The following is a 21664-nucleotide window of genomic DNA, read 5'->3' on the forward strand; positions in this document are numbered from 1 at the left end:
TCATGCAGGTCATGAATACTAAGGAAAGGGCTGAAGATTTCTTTTTTTTAGTCGCATCCCTTAGTCAGGATGGTCTTAGAGTACATCCAAAAATAAGGAAACAGAAATAATGAGGAACATTGTCAAAAAGTCCTCGTTAGGGAGCTGGCAGCAGGTGAGGTGGGTGTGGCAGACACAAAGACAAGCAGTGAGGACGTCTGGTGGTTGTGAGGAGCGACACAAGTGAAACCACAAAAAGAAGCGGGATAAGTAAGCAATCTGACTGGAGTGCTGTGACTGAGACTCATTGGACAGGGCGACATTTGTCTAGTTAGTTATTTTGGCAAGCCTGTGTGAATAGTATCGTCATTTTTCTGTTCAGTTCAGCTGCAGCCCATCTGCTTCAAGGTTTGACGTATTGTGTGTTCAGAAACAGTTTTATTACTCATGCTTTGGCTGTATTGGGTGGTTATTTAAGCTACTGCTGCATTCACGTCAGCCTCGTACCTGTCTGCCTATTGTCCTCTGCACCAACAAGGTGGTTTGGTACAGAATACAGACAGTCACTGGGTATTTTTCCCTTTTCAAGAACATTATCTATAGATATGATCAATGGTTTTGTTTAAAATTCCTAACACATTAGCATTTTCTAAAATACTCAGACCAGCTTGTCTGCCACCAACAAGCGTGCACCGTTCCAGGTCACTTTTTTTATATGTGTCACTTAACGTCTTAAAAATTATCATATACAATAAAATAAAGCAGAATAAAATTGAATTTATGCTTGTTCCAAACATGTAAACAGCAGGCTTCCTGTTCTCAGTAACCAGCGGCACAGAGACAGTCATTCACCTAAGAGCCCCAGGACTGGATTAAGCCAGACGCTGGAAGCATCATATTTGTTGAGAAACTGTCAGCATGTGAAGGTTATGTTTGATATTCTCACGATGTGTGCCAAACGGGACATTCCTCTTAGGGGGCACAGAGAAACAGAAGACTAGCTGATTCTTTAATGGGGTAGGCCTGCTGTTAGGGCTGCTGCATAACATACTCAATTTAGTCTCACGGTAATGTCGGTGCGTACTTTTAAGGGGCATTTTTGGGGTCTTGTAACAGTAGGAGCTTCAGCACAGACCCCTTCCTCCCTCTTTCAAAAGAGCGCACAGGCAGAACTGAATAGAAGGATTGTGATACCGCCTCAAGCTGGTATCATTGAACATAAATAATGCTGGGACCGGACAATCAGTTCCCAAATAGCCTATTGTTTTTCTACAACCATCCAGGCTATGTAGAAAACTGAGGCGCAGTGAAGTTCAAAACCTAAAGGGCTGCGCCTGTACAGAATTTGGGGTTACGATAGATAAATAAAAGCGTTATTTCCTATATTGCTATTTCCTGTAGGCCTAAGACTAATGCTAGCGGATTAAAGGCGACGCAGGAGTCCATGCAGGGTCCGAACTTAACACTCGGCACTCGCCAAATGCGGGATTGATGTGTTTGGTTACTCGAGGAAAGCTATGACATCACCAGCAAAAAGCCCGACTTAGAGACAATTTCATCTATAAGAATATCATCTGCGAGAGATTGCACCATCCCATTTCGCCGTACTGTTACCAGGCAGCCGTCTTTTTCTGTAAAAGCTGCTAATCAGTGGAACACGCTGCCTGATGATGTGAGGAGCTGCAGTTCTCTGAGAGTTTTCAAATCTAACTTGAAACAATAGTTGGACTGCTCAGATATGTAATCATTAATTGAATAATTGTATGTGTGCCAATGATTAAGTCTGTGCATGTGTGTCTGCTTTATGTAGCGTGATTTGTTAGAATTGGTAGTGTTGCTTTATTTAATTATTGTATATACATTTTTTGTATTGTGTAATGGGACTGCAGGTGCAAATTAGTTTATGCTATAATCTGGGGCAGCCTATCAAATGGTGACATTTATGCTTGAGCTGTTCTACAACTCTAATTGTAACATCTTTTAATTCCTTTATTTTGTCTAGAGCCAAGTGATGATAAATCGAATTGTTTTAGAAAGTTTCTTATTTCTCATTTGCAGCAGCTGATGGTGTGTATTTCAGAAATAATGCATTGTGATCTGCCCCTTTAATCTTACACTCAATCACTGTCTATTCTCTATATTAATGAAAAAATAATCTCATAATATAACAATGTGTGTTATCGAATATGTTAAATCGTGTTCAAGAGGGTTAAATGTCTGTCATTTCAATTTCTTCTGAAGATAACTTTCCAGATTTTGATGTTTCTTGTTTTGTTTAGAGCTTGTTGTGTCTAAGTTTTGATTCAAGACGACGTTGAAATCACCCAATCATGATGCCTAAATTTGTTTGTGAGCAATAATTAAATTTATCCCTTTTTTTCTGCCAGGCTTTCTGTAGAATAATCTCCTTAGTTTCAAACTTGAGGAAATGAACTACTATTGCTCTCAGAGTGCCATCCGGACCTGGTTTGTCCGGTAGCTCAGTGGGCACATTGGATTTTGCATGTTGATTCCTTTGGGTAGTTCCTGCTCCTTTTAAAGTGTAACTCACCCCAAAATCATTTTTTTTTTTTTGCAGATAAACTGTATACACTGGGCTAAGGGTGCTACTTTAATGTTACTGTGCATGTTTTTGACATTTTTCTGTCAACTTATTTACATTTAGTGATTCCATCTTAAGGTTGAATGGTGCTTTTGTCACGAACCAGAGACAGTTGGACCCAGTATTCAGCCAGACAAGAGAGGTTTTAAGCAAAAAACTGAATTTAATAATAAAACAGGGATAGGCAGACTCAATGATCAAAAGGGCAGTCCAAAATCCGGTACACTAAAGGCAGTTCAAAATAGGCAGAAGTACAGACAAGGATAAGGCAAACTCAGAATATCACAAGGCAGGTCCTGGTCAGAAAAACAGGTGAGCAATCATACCGGGCAAGAAAATCAGGTTTAGGGATCAGGCTGGCTCAGAGTCAAAAAGGCAATCGGGTCGGTATCAACAGGGCTATCAGTAATACAACGCTGGATAAGAGTCACCATGTGGTTTGAATTGATCTGGCAGATTGCAGAGGTTTGTGACAGGACTATATAGGGGAGTGAGCAGGTGAACAGGAGTGAAGACTAATTACTGACATGGGTGGAGTTTGTCAGGAACAGGGAAGTGACTGGAAGAAAACTGACACTGATTGGATGGAGACTGGAGAAGAGGAGTGACAGGGTGTTGACTAAGAGGTGAGCTGGCAGATAGCTGGCAGGTGAACTGAGTGACTGATTAAAGGCTGGATACAAAGAAGTGAACTGAGCAGGCCAAGTGACTTAATAACAAACTACTCCATAAACCAAAACAGAACCTAAACCTAAGACTAAACAAAACACAAGCTATAATAGAAACCAAACAAGAAAGAACCCAAAACCGATTTAAAAGGCCGGAGAGTTAACTAATAAATCAAAATTAACAAACAGCCAAAACAAAACCCAAATCCTGACAGCTTTGAACTTTACGCTTTGTTAGCAATGATGCTGCTAACATCTCTTTGCCACTTAGAAACTGCACCGAGTCTGTCTTCCACTGCCTCAGCAGCGCCAGCTTCAGACATTGCTGAGGTAGTGCCGTTGAGCCAGTAGCTGATGAGGCTCAACCCCGCTGTGCTCCCTCAGCCTCTGGTGAGGAGGGAGGGGAAAAATGCTCTACCTCTAAAGACAGATCTGTGGAGAAACAACCAGATGTTGCCCTTGTCACTCCATGTGTCAACAGGTCACTTTCCCCCATCCTGACCGCCGCCCTGAACCCTGCTTATAACCCACTTTTTAAAATCTTTAAATGTTGTTAGCTTGCTGCGGAGTTCCTGTTTGAGATCTTGAAATTCGTTACTGATGACAGCGAGTCCAGCTTTCAGTGTTTCGGTGTGGTCCACTTTCTCTGTAATTCACTTTAGTCAGGTATCTCTTCTCTTAAAGACCATTCCCGAGTTTTCTTCAAGGTTTTTGTGTTTTTCTGCCTTTGTTACTCACTCGTCTCAAAGTTTATGATGGTGTTTGTCAAGTTACCCACATTGAGTGGATTTATTTCTGCTGAATTAAGGCTTGAAGCTACACTGCTACACCGAAAATTACAGCCTGGTTGTTTACGATAGTATATCTTGGTCTCAGTAACATGAAAGCTTAAAATGTAAACTCATTAATATATTTTAAACCTTTAACATAAAAGCAACCTAATTACTTTTGGCCTTTGTGGGTATGAATTTAGCATTTTTTAACCGTTGTGCATCAGTACATCGATCTCCATTAAAGGAAAGTAAGCTATAACTTTGCATTTATTTATTCACTCTTCTGGCAATATGTTAGTGTTGCTTGTTGGTTTTTACTCAGCCTTTCAGGTAAAGAAATAATGCTGTCATACCTCACAGGTATGCATGGTTTCAGAACTATGTAATAAGTGTTTTCCTGTTTTTTTTTTTAATATAAATACAGATTTAAATGCACATTTACATACTTGTAAGCAACAAGAGCAGATATGATAAATATTGATAATGTCTTTTTAACACTGTCTTTAAGAAGTTCCACTTTTACTGTGTCTCATCCTTGGTTTAATCAACCAGCCGCTGTTTTGTTTCAGGAGGAGAAACGAATGTCAGATTCCAGCAGCCAGACCTTTCGGTCCAAAGGGTTTCTGCTCCAGGCTCTGGTCTGTTTTCAGGCAGCCTGCAGGTAACAAACTGCTCAATGAGTTAAAAGGGATCATTAATGCAGTCTCATCATCATGTAGTAACCTCACCCAGTAATTTAACAAATGGGCAATATTTTGTTCAAGTATAATTCCCTATTGAATGTTTCTAACTTAGCTTTTAAAAATGTAAAAAAAAGAATGAGCTTGGTTTTTATATTGAGTTGAATAATATTCTGGTAGTTTTCTATGAACCATTTGTATCTCGCCGTTTCTATGTTCTCTCTATATGCAACCAGGATTTTGTGTTTGAAAAAGTCCTGTTTATATTCAAGGCTTGCAGAGGAGTGTGCGTCAGAGCCTGTTCTGATGAAGAACCCCTTCACAGCCCCTTATAAACACGGCGATGGAGAGAATCCACTGGGATCTCTCTGCCAATGTCTGCTGCGCTGCTGTGATTCTGTGTGGATACCAACTGTGCTTGTAAGGCCCAAACACAATCATATACACAATGGCTGTGAGACCATTTAATCTCACACCCAAACTATGTGACATATGGTGAAAACAAAGTTATGGTAAAAAGTACATCCTCTACTACATGCTCTTCATTTTTAAGATATTGAAGGGTGATTTTTTTATTACAATTACATTTGAAAAAACAAGGTTTCTGCAAAAAAAAAAAAAAATGTTGCATAAGCTACACACAGAGTGAAATATTTCAAGGCTTTCTGTTTTGTAATTTTGATGGTTATGGCTTACAGATAATGAAAACCCAAAATTCTGTCTTAGACAATGTGAATATTGCATAAATATCTATAGATCCTTAAAAATAATATTTTAAACAGCAGTGTCAGACTCATGAGAGGAATTGTATGTACATATACTTGGTTGGGACTCGTTTTACATTAATTACTGCATGAATGCGACATGGCATGGATGTGATCAGCCTGGGGTTCTGTGCTGAGGAGCCTTCAGATCATCTGTGCTATTGATTCTAGTGTCTCTCATCTTCCTCTTGACATGGAGTTCCCAAACTTTTCAGCCTAAGAACCCCAAAATAACAGATTTGACAGACTTGTGATCCCCTTTGGGTGGGTGGGATGTTTCAGGGAGAAATTATGAGAATAAAGTCATATTATTATGAGAATAAAGTAGTATTTTTATAAGAACCATTCCCCCTCCGTTAAATGAGAAATGTTGAGCATCTTGTAAAGCTATACTTTGGTACCGGTTTCCCAAATAAAGGCATCAGCTCGGCAGCTGAAGGTTGAACTAGGTCAGGGTAAGGCAGCAACTTCACAAGCAAAGTTGATCAAACAATATGAAGGGAAAGCCATATTTTAAGTTATAATTATGTACATTTCAAGAACCTGTATTGTCATTGTGTGTTACCATAATGACATTTGTGTTGAGACAGACACTGGCTCTGAATGTACACAGATTACACCCAACACAGAAACTCTAGACGTAATCTTTCCAAACTTCTTTTCTTTAGGCAGGAGTTAGCAAAAATAAGAAGCAAGTTATTTTATAATAAATTTAAAAAGCATTGGAGCTAAGGTGTGGTTTACATACTTTTTGTCTGACTGCACTTTTATAAAGTTATTTCCAAAGTTCAGCAGTTCTTGTTAGTTTCTCTTAATGACTGTAATAACAAGCTCAGCTACACCTACTAGTGTCTTCAGGTGTTGTTTGGACCAGTTGGAAACTTTTTATAGTGTCTGTGTTATGTTACCACTAAAGAAAAATAGACGGAAGAATTGTTTATACCTTTTTTTGTTTTACTTTACAGAAAACAATTAAAGGTCCACCTAGTGCCCAGATGCTGGAGCCTCTCTACTCCATCCTTGGTTCGCAGTTTGTCCTTCTTCCATCTTTAATGCCACAGTTTGCAAAAAAACTAGGTGAGTCATAAAACACTGGGTAGGCACAAAGTATGTTTAAAATGTAATTACGTTATTCGTCAATCCTTTTTCAGAGATGCTTTTAGACCCTAACACAGACCTGTGGTGTGCTCCTGTGTGGAGCATTTAAAATCTGAACCAACTGGAAAATTCAACTGCTATAGCCACTGTTCAACCCTACGAGCGCAGCACTAAGAGGGTTTTAAGACAAATATTGCACAATTAAACCACTTCACGTGAAAATCTATTAAGATAGACGGACACGGTGCACCCACTGGGAGGTGCCATGTTGTGTCGCGATTTCTGATTTCAATAGCCGAAAGGTGACAAACTATTCAGCCATATGCGTTTTGGTACCAAATACATTGAGGACACGTTTACATTGTCACATTTATGACACTCCACTGCTTCTGTAGTAGTTTTATGCGCTTAACGGCGATGTTGTTTGTAAACTCAGTGTGAAAATCTTACAGACTGGGGCTTTAAAGTAACACCCTTAGCCCAGTTTATCTGCAATAAAAGGATTTTGATTGATTTTGGGGATGAGTTACACTTTAAAGGAGCAGTAAGTAAATAGTTTTTTAGTTCTTTCTGTCTAAAACAATGAAATGTCGCTTATTGCTCCTTTAATAAGCAACTAAACAGGTGTTCATAATAGGGTAGCTGTTCAGTGTTCATATTGAAGTGTTTTTTTAATTATTTGCTTTTCGTGTTTTAGTGTCCTACTGTCTGACTAATTAGGCTTTAATGTTAACATTTGCCAAATAGGCAACTTGTTTTGAATCTTTAGATCTTTAAATATCAGATTATATTAATGCACATAAGCTAAATATTTAAATTAAATCATAATCTTTTTAACTATTCAACGGTCTAATACTTGTAACATTAATGTTTAAATGACAGCAGAAACAGCAGCCCTTGTAGATGATCTGCTTTCATCAAGGGTCTGTTTGTGAAAAACCTCAAAGAAAATCAAACTAAGCTGTCAATAAACACCATAAGCCTTACTTATTAAAGGGTTGTCATTCCCTAAGGCATCTCAGCAGAGAGGCAGCGTTAAAAATAAAACCATGCAGAGTAGAACCAGAAAATCTACACAACACAGTAAGGAGTAAGAAACCTTACAGAAACATGTCTACCCCCACCTCCATAGTGGACTGCTGTGGCCTAATGTTTAACTCTGGTCCTTCACATAGCTGTTAGAAAATACTTTATGCATGTTACATAGACGTAGTCTGATTTATGTTATACCTTAACTTGACTGATGTCTTCTTCTCTGTTCTGCTGCGTTAGATGACTTTCTGTCTATCTTCCATCATTGTTTAAAATCAGCAGTTTTTCTTTTCGTAATAATTTCACACACCAGGTTTTTGTTGGAATAAAATCAAGTTGACCTACAAACCTCAAATAAACTGTTTGTAAAATCGGTATAGTAGATGCTAGACCAACACAAAGTAGTGGATGTTTGTGAAATGAAAGGTGAATTATAAATGGTTTTCTGAATAAATAAAATACTTCTTAAAAGATATACATTGTGCAAAATCCACTTTTTTGGCGCTTAAATACATTTTGTTGTGTACTTGGGAGTCTCATGGAATGAAGAAACATTGAATGTAGCCTGTCCAAGTGCTGCGTAGATATCTTTTTGCTCTGTTTGCTGTCATGCAATCTGCTTTTGTTTCTGTTGGCTCGCTGTCCTCTTCATGATTCACAGAAACAGTTTCTCTTTCAAACGTTTAGTAGCTGCATAAGTAGCCGTGTGTTGTTTTCAAGTTCACAGGTTTTTGGCCGACACGCATAACAAAAGTCTGCGCGGAGCCACACAAAGGCGGTTTACAAATGAGCTGTAGGTTTCCACTCCCCAACATGCAGATGCTGGATTTTAAGCTGAAAACAGACTGAGTTTCAACACAGAGTTTACTGTTCTAAACCCTTAGAAACGATCATTTAGAACATTGAGTGGTTTCCTCGTAACTTCAGCTGGCGTATTTTGCAATAAAACGAACATCTCTATTTTCTCAGAACCTGAAGCTTTCTCTCTGTTTTCCCCGTTGTGCTCTGCCGACTTGCTCCTGTTTTTTTTGGTGGTATGTCATATTTTTCGAGCCGTTCTACTTTCTGTTCTGTTTTTTACAGTATTTGCTGCAAAGCTGCTAAACAAGGCGACGGACTTCTGGCTTACAAATTTTGCGAATCTGCCATTTTTATTTTCCGCCGTGATTTCGTAGTCCGAATTGAAGGATGCCGAAGCTACAAGTGGATAAGTTATCCGTTCATTACACCGTCCCCAAGCGTACAACAATAACAGCGGAAGTGGAAGACTGCGACCAGGAGCGGGCTGGGTTTGAAGTACCTCCTTTAGTTTTAAAGAGACGGCAGCAAGGCAGCGCGCCTGTTTATAAGAAGGAAACTTATAAACAGAATAAGAGGCTTTTTAGACTGGATCTGGTTAGCAGAACTGTTTTCTGATCCAGCGTGCAGCCATGACTGGTTCTGAGTGAAGGATTTATCTGGCGGCCGCTCTCCCCACTTCCCTCCTCTGCAGGGCCGGCCCGAGCCTGTTGGGGGCCCTAGGCAGAATTAGATTTTTGAATGTTAGTCGTCTAAACTGGACTAAAACTATTTTGTTTAGTAATGACTAAACTGTGACTAAAACTAAGAATAATTTTCGTCCTGAAGACTAAAACTAAGATGGCTGCCAAAAACAACACTGGTCTGAAGGCATCAAAAGCCGGCATTCAGTCTCACAGTCAAACCACGAAACGATCCCGCTCTCAAAACTGGCCTGTTGTAGTTTCTTTAGGAAAGTTGCTAGTCGCTCTCTCACAAAAAAAGTGTAAGCTGAACAAGGTTTGGCTTCAAGTCCGGGATATCAGTTGACTAAAACTCATCAAAAGCAGCCATTGTAATGAACGGAACTGAACGGGTGGACTCAGAATTCAGGCTAACAAGCAGAGGCTTCAGGTTCAAACGTTTTATTGCTCTCAGGCAAGCAAGACAGGTACAAGCAGGCTCAATGGTCAAAAATGGCAGTCCAAAAACAGTCCCAAACAGGCAGAGGTACAGACAGGGCTAAAGCAAGCTCGGATAATCCTGGGACAGAATCAAGTCGGTAAAACGGTAAATCAGTCAGACAGGGCAGGAAAAACAGGTTCAGGGATCAGGCTGACTCAGAATCAAAAAGCATTCGGGTTTGCATCTACAGGTCAATCATAAAAGGAATGCTGGAACAAAACTCACCGTGGCTCGTAAATGATCTGGCAGATTGCAGAGGTTTGTGGCAGGACTATATAGGGGAGTGAGCAGGTGAACAGGAGTGAAGACTAATTACAAGTGAGCAGGTGGAACTAATCAGGGCAAGGGAGCTGACTGATTGCTGACAGGGAAGTGACAAACTGATTGGGTGAAAACAGGGAGGTGAGCTGGCAGATGAACAGAACTGAACTAAAAGCTAGCAGAACCCTAACAGATAGTATAAAACAAAGAACAAAATCAAACCACAACAAAACTCAAACTAATCCATAATCCAAAACAAAGACAGAACCTAAAATCATGACAGCCATGGGAAAATGACTGTGTTGGAGCTGGATACCCTAATGGTGTAAAAGGACTGCAGTCGCAATGTTACAGCTTAAAACACAAACTTCAGGGGACAAAGTTGTTTTTGCTTTTTTGTATTTTAGATTAAATAGAAGCTATTAAGAAAGTTGTTAAAGTTGCCCTATTTTGTATGACTCCTGTGGGTCTTACATCAAATTCAAAATGTTCTTAAGCGCCTTAAATACTCTTAAATTTAATACACTGAAATGTACAGAATGAGACAAAATGTGAAACAGTTGAAGGAATATGGTCGCATATGGATGGCCTAGTACAAGACGTTCTGTCTCACAGGAAGCAAAATGTAAAGAAATCATTTCTGGAAAGTCCTCAAAGGACTCCCAGGGATAATTACTTTTGTCTCACTGTCTGATAGATGTTCTCCTCACCTTCTCACCCCTCTAGTGTCTTCTGGTTTCTATCGGCTGGCTGTGGAGCATAAAGCCCTCCTCTGTGCAGGAAACAGGTACGCCAACAGAATACACAAAGACGGGAGCTCTTATAAACATTAATTAACAAAATGCAGCAGTTTAGACATGGAGCCGTGTGTGCTCTGCCTTTAGCCATAAAATCCTACTCAGTAGGATGCTCAGAGGGCAGCAAAAAAACAAAACAACCCAAGGAATCTGAAATTGTGTCGGCCCCAATGTGATGCATCTGCAGTTTCAGCATACAGTCGTCTTGCATATGGCCGGTTGCTTGTATGTCTGAGGCTGCATGGTTCTGCTGTGAATGCATGTGGCTGTAGGTATGGCTGCGGTCGAAGTAGGTTCAAGGCCCCCTGCTCTGAGCTGTAATGAAAGTGAACCATACTTGGTCTGCGTTTCATATTGAAAAGAAGTGTGTGAAAGCGCATCCTGTCCCGTGTCTCTCAGCACAGTTTGTATGTACAAGGCTTTCATGGTGTGCGCATGTATTTCTGAGCTGCACTCTTCTTTTCTGTATTGCGCTCTGTGTTTTTCTTCCATTATGTTTCCGCTGTTATCTCATGCATTCATGTTTACATTCTGCCTTTTGTGAGCATTTCTCCCCTTTGTGAATTGTTACAGGAACCCAAATCTGAATGCATCTTGCTGTGGTTTTCTGCAGAAACTAAGCATGTGTCTACTCTTCCAGTCAGACCCTCCTTGTGGCTCCTACCAGGGTATGCAAAGGTTACACACATGGTTGCACCACATATGGAAACTGAAAGCAGCACCAGTAAATCCTTATTTGTCTTTACTTCAAAGCAGTAATCTTTTTTAATGAAACCATTGAGAATAATGTGCTTTAGCTGTCTGGAGGTTTAGCTTTTTAGATTTGATTTTTCATATTTAAAAAGGTATTTGTCTACTTTGACAAATGTAACCATAAACACCCACATCACTGATGTGGCTATTGATGGTGTGCAGTGTCTTGAAAAAAAAATATTCACACCTCTTGAACCTTTTCACATTGTGCCATTTTGGTACGGCACACTATGTGGTAGACCACATAAAATCCCTGATTGTTCAGTTACTGATAAGCCTCACAGATTGACTGACAGGCGGCACCGCATCGCCTTTGTACTGAAATGTGCTATATAAATAGATTTGCCTTGCCTTGCCTTGCCTTGCATCAATTACAGCAGCAAGTTACTGGGGTTACTATCAGCTTTTCCTACCAGCTTTGGACATCTAGAGACTGACATTTTTATCCATTGTTCTTTGCAATGTAATAACTAATAGTAATAGCTCAAGCTCATTCAAACTGGATGGAGAGCAGCTGTGAACGTCAGCTTTCCAAGTATTGCCACAGATTCTCAAACTAGATTTAGGTCTCGACTTTGACTGAGGCATCTTAGCAGGTATTTTCTCCTCATTCTTAAACTATGCATGGAACCCTTTAAATAAAATAAAAACTAAATAAACTGGTACCACAAAAAATTTACTTTCTTTCACTAAACTAAAACAGACAACCATCAACATATTTGGGCCTTCTGCTGCTTTTTTTTTAAAGCAGCATTAAAAACATGACAAAACAATATATTTTTAATTAATTAATTTCATAGAAACAGTCCAAATGTCTTTTTAAGTCTTGAACAAAATTTTCCTAACCATAAATTACCAACTAACACTGAAGGCCTGGGTACCTAATGCTTTCCAATACACGTTAACTATCACCTTTGCTCCTAAAAACCAGGATGGAAAAACAAATAATGGTATTTGTAAACTAAAAGCATAGGTATGTCTTTGAAAACAAAGATTTTCTTTTTATATTTACACCTTAAAAACACAAAAAGAAATCCTCAATCAGATGTATATTAGTGTCTCGACTAGTGCAAAGATTTTTCTCTTACAGAACTTATATATTGCACTGCACAAATCCTCTCTGATTCCTATTGGGCCATTTTTCTTGCCAGACACTCGACAGCGATTCTGCTCAGAGCTGAGCCACATTTGCTCTGATGGATGTTGCTGTTGAAGCACATCTGTGAGTCTAGAGCTGTTCCTGCTTTTATTAAAGTTCATGGCAGAGAAGAGTTTCTCTCACAGATACCAAATGTCTTCAGTTGTGTAATGTGCCAAAAAGGCACATTAGACAACTGAAGACAGCTCTGGGAAGGGTGGAGGTAGCTCTCGCAGAAACTTTCCAGTCTTTCCCTGTGCCTCTCTGAATTTAGTTTTCAGGTCATTGCTGCGCTGAAGGTCAGTCAGCTCCATTTGCAGCACGCTGGACACTTCCTCCCAGCTGAGAAGGGGTCTGCAAACAGCTGGAATGTGTCACTGTGTGCCCAGATGTGTGCAAAACTTTCCTCAAACTCACGCTGCATCTTATATATAGAGGTATAGCGCACAACCTGTGTACGGAGGCTATAGTCTTCGACACAGCTGACCCGGGTTCGATTCCGGCCTGAAGTCCTTTGCTGCATGTCCTCCCCCTTTCCTGTCAGCCTACTTTGTAAAAATGAGCCACTAGTGCTGCAAAAAAAACATAAAAACAATAAAAAAAAGACCAAAAACGCTCGGAACGGGCAATGTTGCAAACCTGTGGACCTGACGTAATTCATGCATTTCAGAACAACAGATGTGATACGGTCAAATATTAAGCATTTGCTGCACGGTACTTGTTGATGTATGATGCAGTGCAGAACTATGGCTGGCTCAGCATTTTCCTCCTCGTACTTTCTTTGGACCTGCACGACCCCTCTCTTTTTTTCCCCTCTTTTCTATTTTTGCCCATCATACACGGTGCTCCAGCAGGAGTAACGCCGAGCATTCGTTCCACGGCAAACCGAGTTGCACAGCTCCTGAAATATGTGGCTGTTGTCCAGCCGTACACAGGACTCAAACTCATCAACTCTTCACCTCAAAAATATCAACACCCCTGATAAAGACTGCCCGTTGTGTGGTGTCACTCCTATCAGGGCTTTCATCCAGCGCCACAGAGCGGGAAGTAAAAGTTCAGGCTTTATCCCGTAATTGTTCATAAACGTCATCTGACAGCCCATTAATAAGCTCCTCTGTTCGGCGTAGAGAAGATCACCAATTTGCAACACGCAATCTTTCAGAGACTCCCCCTCGGTGAATGGTTTTTGCCGTTTAACTCGCTGATAATGTAACTTTCTTCAGCTGCAGCATCAGCATCTTTACTGGACTTTTGGAGACATTCCTTCTTGAAATGTAATCTTTCTTTAGTTGCTCCACTCGTCCCCTTTGTAGCGCTCATAATGCTCGCCACATTCCTTAAGAACACCGACTTTCTCTTTACATATAAGGCAGGATGTATTTCCACCAAACTCAACCAAAACGTACTGCAATGTCCACCTGTCTTGAAATCGTCTGTATTTGTTGTCTACCTTTCTTTTAGGTTTGGTTAGCAACATCTTTGGCTTCTTCTTCTACTACAAGTTAGCCTGTTTCTTCTGCACGTATTCTCCCACTTCTTCAGTGTCCTGCTCTTCCTTTGAAATTATTTTACATTTTTGAAATTAATATTTTTAATATATGTTTTCAAATATTTAAGTATGTGAAAACGGTTGTCTTAATTGTGATGATTCAGGGTGGGGATTGTTGGTTCGGGTTGTTGTGTAAGCTTTCCTCTACACAAAATATTGTGTATGTATGCCAAAAAGTTACACTTTTTGGTCTCGTCTTATCAGAGCTCTTCTGCAAGTTTTTCTTGTCCCCTACATGGCTTTTGGCAAACTGCAAGCAATATTTCTAATGGCTTTGTTCAAGCATTGGATTAATTCTCGCCACTCTTCCATCAAGCATGGCTAGAAATTGTCCTGTCAACAGCTCCTCCAGTTCTGGATGACGGCCATGTTTTGGTAGGCTTGCACTTGTGACGTATTCTTTCCCTTTTGGATGGTGGATTGAACTTTGGATACTATTTTATAACAAATTCCTTCTCTAAACTTTCTGTGTCCCTAATAAGGTGATTTTATTTATTTTTTTAGTTAATTGGTTGTATTGGATTTCATTCGGGGTATCAGAGGAAGAAAGGCTTTGATATGTACATAAACGTCGTATAAAAGGAGTATTGAACATGTCCACATTTTTATCCAGTCAAAGTAAATCAAGGAACCACATGAATACATGAAATTCACACAGGTAGTCAAAGTAAATTAGTCCATAAATTAATCCATGAAGTGGGGGAACAATGAGGAAGGCGTTTTTAACAAATGCAGAAAGAGATCTGAAATAAAACAACGAAAGGCAAGAGTTCAGCTGAATTTTGTCAATAGTTAGAAAACATTCCTGCTGCTTTGTGCAAATCAATATCAGCAAGTTCAATATTACCTGATGCTCTATTAAAATGTTTCACATTACCAAAGAATTTCACAGAGTGGTATGATTGGTAAAGGCAAAGAGACCTTTTCAAAAACAGTCTTACTGTTGCAAAAAATACTAATGGCAAAGGTTAAGGCTGTATATCTAAACTATTGAATCTTCCTGTAAATAGAAGTAGAAAATTATTTTACCTTGAATCTGCCGCGGCTGGGTGATCTTCAGAAGTTATCGGACACAGGAGACAAAAGAATAGTGAAGTTACTGAAGAGCCAATAGATAGAGCCAAAATAAGTAATTCTCTTAAACGCAATGGCCTCTATACACACTCCCTACACAAGACTCCACTGCTAAAGAAAGATCCTGCTTTAGCTTGTTTAAAGCTTGCTGCAGAAAATGAGGACGAGCCAGAGAAATATTGGGATAATATCGGCTGCTTGGATGTCATCACACACGATGGTTAGTGCCGCGGCAAAAGGGAAGTCTGCTGGTGGGAACATCGGGATGTGGGCTGTCATGCAGCCTGTGGCATTCGCAGACTTGGAGAAATGTGCCGAAATGCGTCAGTAGTTCCAAACACACAGCAAAGATGTCTAAAGATAGTCTTTATTTGGTTTCAGGCTTTTACCTTATTCATGTTCTAGGTAAGAAATTGCCTTTAGTAAACGCTTTGTGAAAAAGTATTTCATAAATTTCAATAAACCTATTCAGCACATTTTTCAGTGGTTTACCCGCAACTTTATTTGTAACAGAAACGTAGTGTGAATTTCATCTCAAAAGAAATATTAGAATAAATATTTGCACAGAAAATCTTTGACGTGTTCACTTCAGTGGTTACTAAGTTTGTTACAGGCAAGCCACACTTTTCAGATGTATTGATTTTCTATTTTTAAAAGACAATATATCATCACTCTGTGACAAAATGTTCAAAAGGTCAAAGGATGTGTAAACCTCTGCAAGGCTCGGTACGTCACTTGACAAGAAGAGCCGAAGCGTCTTAAGGCCCATTCATACCACGTACTGATACGTGTGGAGTGTTTCGTACGTTCTAACCGTCGCTTTCGTCCGTATTTTGACACGAAAATTGGGAGTTTACGATTACGGACGAAACGGATCAATACGGAGCAATACTACTGGAAAAGGTGGGGGCGCTATTGAGTTTGTAATACAAAATGTCAACAAAATCACGAAGAAGGTTATAATTCTAGGCTTTAAACTATGGCGGGATTCGAGGAACGACTTGCGGAGCTTGTCCGCAACTACCCACACACATATGATGTGTCGTCAACCAAAAAGTTTACTTACGTAGCAAATACAACAAAATCACGTCTTGGACCGTCGCCATGTTTGATCAATGACGAATTATTGGCGCCCAGCACTGCCACCTAGAGGAAATATTGGTTATTACGCACCTCAACGGACGGAGGTATGAAGGGGTCAACGGATAGAACGTACGGACAGAAATATGGACGTGTAGGCCAAACGTAGGGTATGAATGGACCTTTAAAGCCGGCGTGGCCGGAGAACAACGCGGACCAGCTGATGATGCTGTTTTTAGAAACAGCGCGGTGTTTAACAACAGCTTTAGCGTCTATGCAGAAGGAGGAGAATGGATTCACAGTTATATGCTTTGGTCATATTGGATGTGTGAACACGCTTTGAAACATCAGTGTAGGAGAGATTATGTCAGTATCAGCATTATTTTGGACAGCATAAAACCACATTATTTATCCCGTTGTTTTTGATGATGTAAGCATTAAAGAACATGAATGGGGGGAAAAAAACAAGTTATCAAAGTCAGCGCTGTCTCTGCTGTCACACTTTCTGCACCGCTGTCACCTGAAAAATAAAACGTGCAAAAACATCCCAGTGGAGACGGCAGCTTTTCCCAGGGGACATGTTGCGTTGTTCAGTAAAACATTTCTTTCAAGTAGTAAGACGTACGATGTGAATGAGTAAGCATGCATCACTGGGTGTGTGTATCTGTGCTGCGTGTGTGAGCACCGTGAGTTGGAAGGCTCCAGAGCTTTGCTTGCTCCATTTTCTCTCTGCCACACTTCTATCACTGCTATCTTTGCCATCTTCACCATCTTTTTGTTTGTTTGTTTCGGGCTTTGCCTTAGTTTTGTAATCCATTCATTCATCTTTGTCATTATCTAGTCCTTTTAAGCTTCTTGTGTGTTTTCTACGTCCCTCTCACTCTATTTTCCTAGTTTTAACCGAAGCTCTTGAATCTTTTCTGTGCCTTTTATCTTGAGCTCTATTTCTAAGGAAGTAATAAATAAACTCTAAACAATAGCAAAGATTTAACTCCTTTAGATAAAATATTTGTTGCTGTGAATAACTAAATGTTTATAACATGACCTCAGAAAAAAGTAGGATTTCCAGAAGGCGTAAATTGGCAATTTTTTCACTATTGATTTATTCTACCAACCTGGTTTACAAATAAAAAAAACGGCTGAAGAAAAGACCTTGCATTGTCATCACACATTACATGATGTTTCCTTGATTCAACCCACCTGAATTAAATCAATGAGGCTTTAAAGGGCTTCTGCAGAAATCCAGGGGATGCTGAAGAGACCATAATATGATTTGAATCATGTTTGTGGAGGCAGCTACATGTTTATAACATTACAGATTAACAGTAAAAAAAACAACTCAGTCTTATAAAAGCCATGGTGTGTTAAGGTGGAGCGGATGGTAGCGCTCCATTATAACCCTTATAGCTCAGTGCTTCATTCTCCATAGTTTGATGACTTAGATCTGACTCCCCTTGCAGCTTATGTTGTTGTTTTAAGATCTATACAACTTAAATCGAGTTCATGAATTATCCGTAAGGGAAAGAGGTTTTCTTTTATTGAACTCCTTTTCATTCCATAAATCTCCCTTTTGTTCAGGGCAGCTGAACAAATATTGATTTCACACATTTCATCCAAGGTTTTTGAAACTTCCACTTAAATAAAAACTTGACGCTTACCTAGTTAAGAAAGCTGTAATAGTTTTTTTTTTTTTATGAAACTGTATGGTCAAATATGTGGATTTGGAACTCTTTTAGAATGGTTAACAGCACTCAATAATCTGCTAAAACCCATAAAAGGCTTTGATTCAAGCAGGAATAAAAATGTGCTTTATTATTATGGATCTAGGTAAATCATTTGACAAATATCAAGTACAATTCAACAGAAAAACAAGCAAATTTTTTGACTGAAAATGTAAAAGCTGTGATCACCTGATGGCGTGTGCACACTGTTTGAGCAAACGCTCAGGATTTAGTTTCCTAGGCTCAGATCTGGCATCAGTTACTGCAAATCTGATTAACCTGAAATAAAGTTCAGCTGTCCTAGTTGGACTTTTCTGATATTTCCTCATTTGGATCCTTTAGCTGAAGCTGTACTAATTACAAAAGATCAAAGTGCTCTCATTGTAAGAAATTGTCAGGTATATCTCATCTAACGTGATTATCTAATTTTTCTGTCTCTGCTACTTTCCTGATTTAGTAGTATTTACAGCTAGGCTTATTCTGAAAATAGTTCCTGGGATGCCATGTCTATCGATAAATATGGCGCATTATTGCCACATATTGCATGAAACCTGTGTGTTTGCCTGTCGTGCTGCTGACTACTTGGTCTGAGCAGCATGCAGCCTACATCAGAAAATGCAATGCTGTGCAAGGTGTTTATGGAGAGCAAGAGAGACACAGCGTTGTAATAACTTGTAAATGCAGCATCAGATTCAGCTCCTTTACATTTTTATATGCATGAAAATACCCGATGATCTCAATTAAATTTTTCAATTAAATTTTATTTATAGAGCGCCAATTCATGAAACATGTCATCTCAAGGCACTTTACAAAGTCAAATTCAATCAGATTATACAGATTGGTCAAACAGTTTCCTGTCTAAGGAAACCTAGCAGATTGGATTAAGTCTTGACAAGCAGCATTCACTCCTCATGAAAGAGCGTAGAGCCACAGGGAGAGTCGTCTGCAATGTTGATGGCTTTGCAGCAGACCCTCATACTGAGCAAGCATGACGCGACAGTGGAGAGGAAAACTCCCCTTTAACGGGAAGGATAAACCTCCATCAGAACCAGGCTCAGTGTGAACGGTCATCTGCCTCGACCGACTGGGTGTTAGAGAAGACAGAGCAGAGACACAATAAGAGATACAACAAAAAGCACAAATAGTTCTCCATAACTAATAAAAAGTTCAAGATTGAAACTGTTCAGGGAGGCTACTGAGAGACCGACTGCAACACTGAAAGAGCTTCAGGAATTTCTGATTGTCACTTGCGTTCTCCTGCGTTCTCTATACATCTGCAATAAATCTTTTCTTCAGTAGAAAACATCCAGACCTGGCTAAAATCTCCCAAACCCTGAACTTGAACCTTTGACCATATTTCACAAAAATAATATGCTGGGCACAAAAAACAGCAGCAGTGAAAGTGTGGGGGTGGCAGCAGCATGCTCTGGGCTTTCTTCTTTTCAGATGGAACCGGACTTTAATTCAAGTTGAATGAAATCACAGCAGCTCCAGAATCCTCCATTGTCTGCAAACAAAAGAGGATTTTTAAATTTCATCGTCATTGTGAGTCAAAGCGGATGTCAAAATCAGCAAAAGAATGCCAGTGCCAGAAGAAAATGAATGTTTTGGAACGACCTAGCCCTAGAGCAAAGCAAAATCTGATTCAATTGATAGTATATAATAATTAGGTTTTTTTAATAAGTCTCCATGGTCTTAGATTTTAAGTCAAATCTATTTATAAAACACATTTAAGAACAACTGCCGTTGGCCAAAGTGCTGCACAAAAGAAAAACGATCAATGATAATTCAATAGAAGCACTGTACAAATCAAGGAAAATTGAGAAAAACTCTCACACTTTGTTAAAAGCCAGTGAGTAAATGTAAATGTGTTTTAAGAAAAGACTTAGAAGCACCAAGAGTTGAAGTCTGTCTAAATATAAATGGGCAGCTGGTTCCACAGTTTAGGAGGTACACCAGAAAAAGCCCGATCACCTCTGTGGACCAGCCTGGACCTTGGGACAATTAAACACAAATGGACATTAGATCTAAGGGATCTAGAGGGCATGTAAGGCTGCAGTAGATCAAGTAAGCAGGTGCCAGCTCATTTAGAGCCTTATTCGTCAATAATAAAACTTTAAAATCAATTCTAAAACAAACGTGGAGCCAGTGAGTGTGAGATTTGCATCCTAATGATTGTAAAAAGGTCTTAAATTTAAAGGAACAATAAATAATAATCAGACATAGTGGTTAAAATTGGAACAACATATACACACAGTCTGCTGTTTCTAAACAGTCTGTTGTTGGTGTGATTTTTTACTTCCACAGGGTAGGTATATGATGTTGTATTTCTGGTCCGCTTCTCTTACGGGCTTCCATATTTAAAGGCTGCTGCTCTTTTGCCAAAATAAAATACCAAACGCTGGGCTCTGTTTTGGGAACTCTGGGAACTCTCATATGATTGGCTGAGGAACCAGGAAGTAAACACTGGCTACCCTCTGAACCGAAGTAGTTCAGGGGTCCGTTCTTCATACGTTGCTTAAAACGTCCAAGATCAAATGAGACATCCAAGATGATTTCATCCGGCTAATCCTGATCCGGCTAACTGGGTTCTTTCAACACACCTGTTGTTTATGATTAGTATGGCTGGATTGAGTTATCTGAGACAACTGCGCATTCATGCGTTTGTTTAAAAGGGGAAATGTATCGATAGTGGAAACAATGATCAACAGCGCTGCTATTGGCTGTTCTGCATGGCCAAAGAACGCCCACAGTTTTTCTCACAAGCAGAACACGAGCTTTTAGTGGAAGGTTATGCCGAATTTGGGTCATTAATTAAAATGACAGGGAACACCTCAAAGTCTGTTAAAGCCAGAGAGAGGGCTGGCAAAAAGTAGCAGACAAATTAATGCGTAAATACTGTCCATGGTAGATGTTTCTATCACTTTCTACAGTATGAATTTTTGCATTTTAATAATTTCAGATTTACTTTGTTCTTTTATGTCAGAGCCTCCACGGGACCCACTAGAACATGGGGACAAGAAAAAGTGAAATACAATAATATTCTATAAAATGGTAGCCTTTAATTATTATACTTTATTGTAAAAAGCCACTTGTTATGGCAACAGATCCAATATCGGTGTCATTCCTTAGACACTGGAAGTAAAGGACACGTGCAAACTGGGAATTTTAACAAAAAAATTCTTTATCCATAAAAAATTTAATTCTTCCTTTTCCAAGTCATCCACAGTTTACACGGTAAACTGTATTGCTCCGTGTCTAAATAATCCATTCATAGTTTTTTCTAATACAATATACGGCTTGACAGGAAGCAAGCCTTTCAAAGTAAAACTAAACTTCACAATAAAATGGCCTGAACAAATCTTCCTACTAAATATGATAAAAATAAAAAGCAAACCATCATACAAATAACTTAAATATTTTCTATTTACGGCTCCAACACCACTTTTTCCTCTTTAAAAGCCACTGTTAAATTATGTGTTTGTCTGTTTATAACAGCCACCAAGAAAAATCTCTCTACAATTACACTGTCGCGCTGCGCTAAAGGATCCTGTCTATTGCTCAATACGCGATTATTTATTCTTGCACCTTCCGCAACAGGTTGCAGTCGTAAAAATGGACATGGCTACGGCAGACTTCTCCATCTCCTTCGCTTATACAGCCGTGATCTAATCCTGTTTACATGAAATAAACCTGCTCGCGAGCAGGCTTAAGCTGGCGCACATGTTGCTAT

General features: G+C 39.5%; 1 protein-coding gene across 2 annotated transcripts in view; it reads left to right on the top strand.

Moving 5' to 3' along the window:
• The window catches only part of LOC105938036 (meiosis inhibitor protein 1), a 110176-nt gene that overhangs the window by 43952 nt on the left and 44560 nt on the right, over window positions 1-21664 (top strand). For both annotated transcript variants that reach the window (XM_036148702.1, XM_036148703.1), the window contains 5 exons: window positions 4592-4683; window positions 4975-5122; window positions 6432-6543; window positions 10546-10606; window positions 11190-11284. In XM_036148702.1, coding sequence (XP_036004595.1) covers window positions 4592-4683; window positions 4975-5122; window positions 6432-6543; window positions 10546-10606; window positions 11190-11284 — 508 coding nt within the window. The remainder of the gene's footprint in view (window positions 1-4591; window positions 4684-4974; window positions 5123-6431; window positions 6544-10545; window positions 10607-11189; window positions 11285-21664) is intronic.

Source organism: Fundulus heteroclitus, chromosome 16 (genome assembly GCF_011125445.2).
Source record: "Fundulus heteroclitus isolate FHET01 chromosome 16, MU-UCD_Fhet_4.1, whole genome shotgun sequence".
NCBI classification, from domain to species: domain Eukaryota; kingdom Metazoa; phylum Chordata; class Actinopteri; order Cyprinodontiformes; family Fundulidae; genus Fundulus; species Fundulus heteroclitus.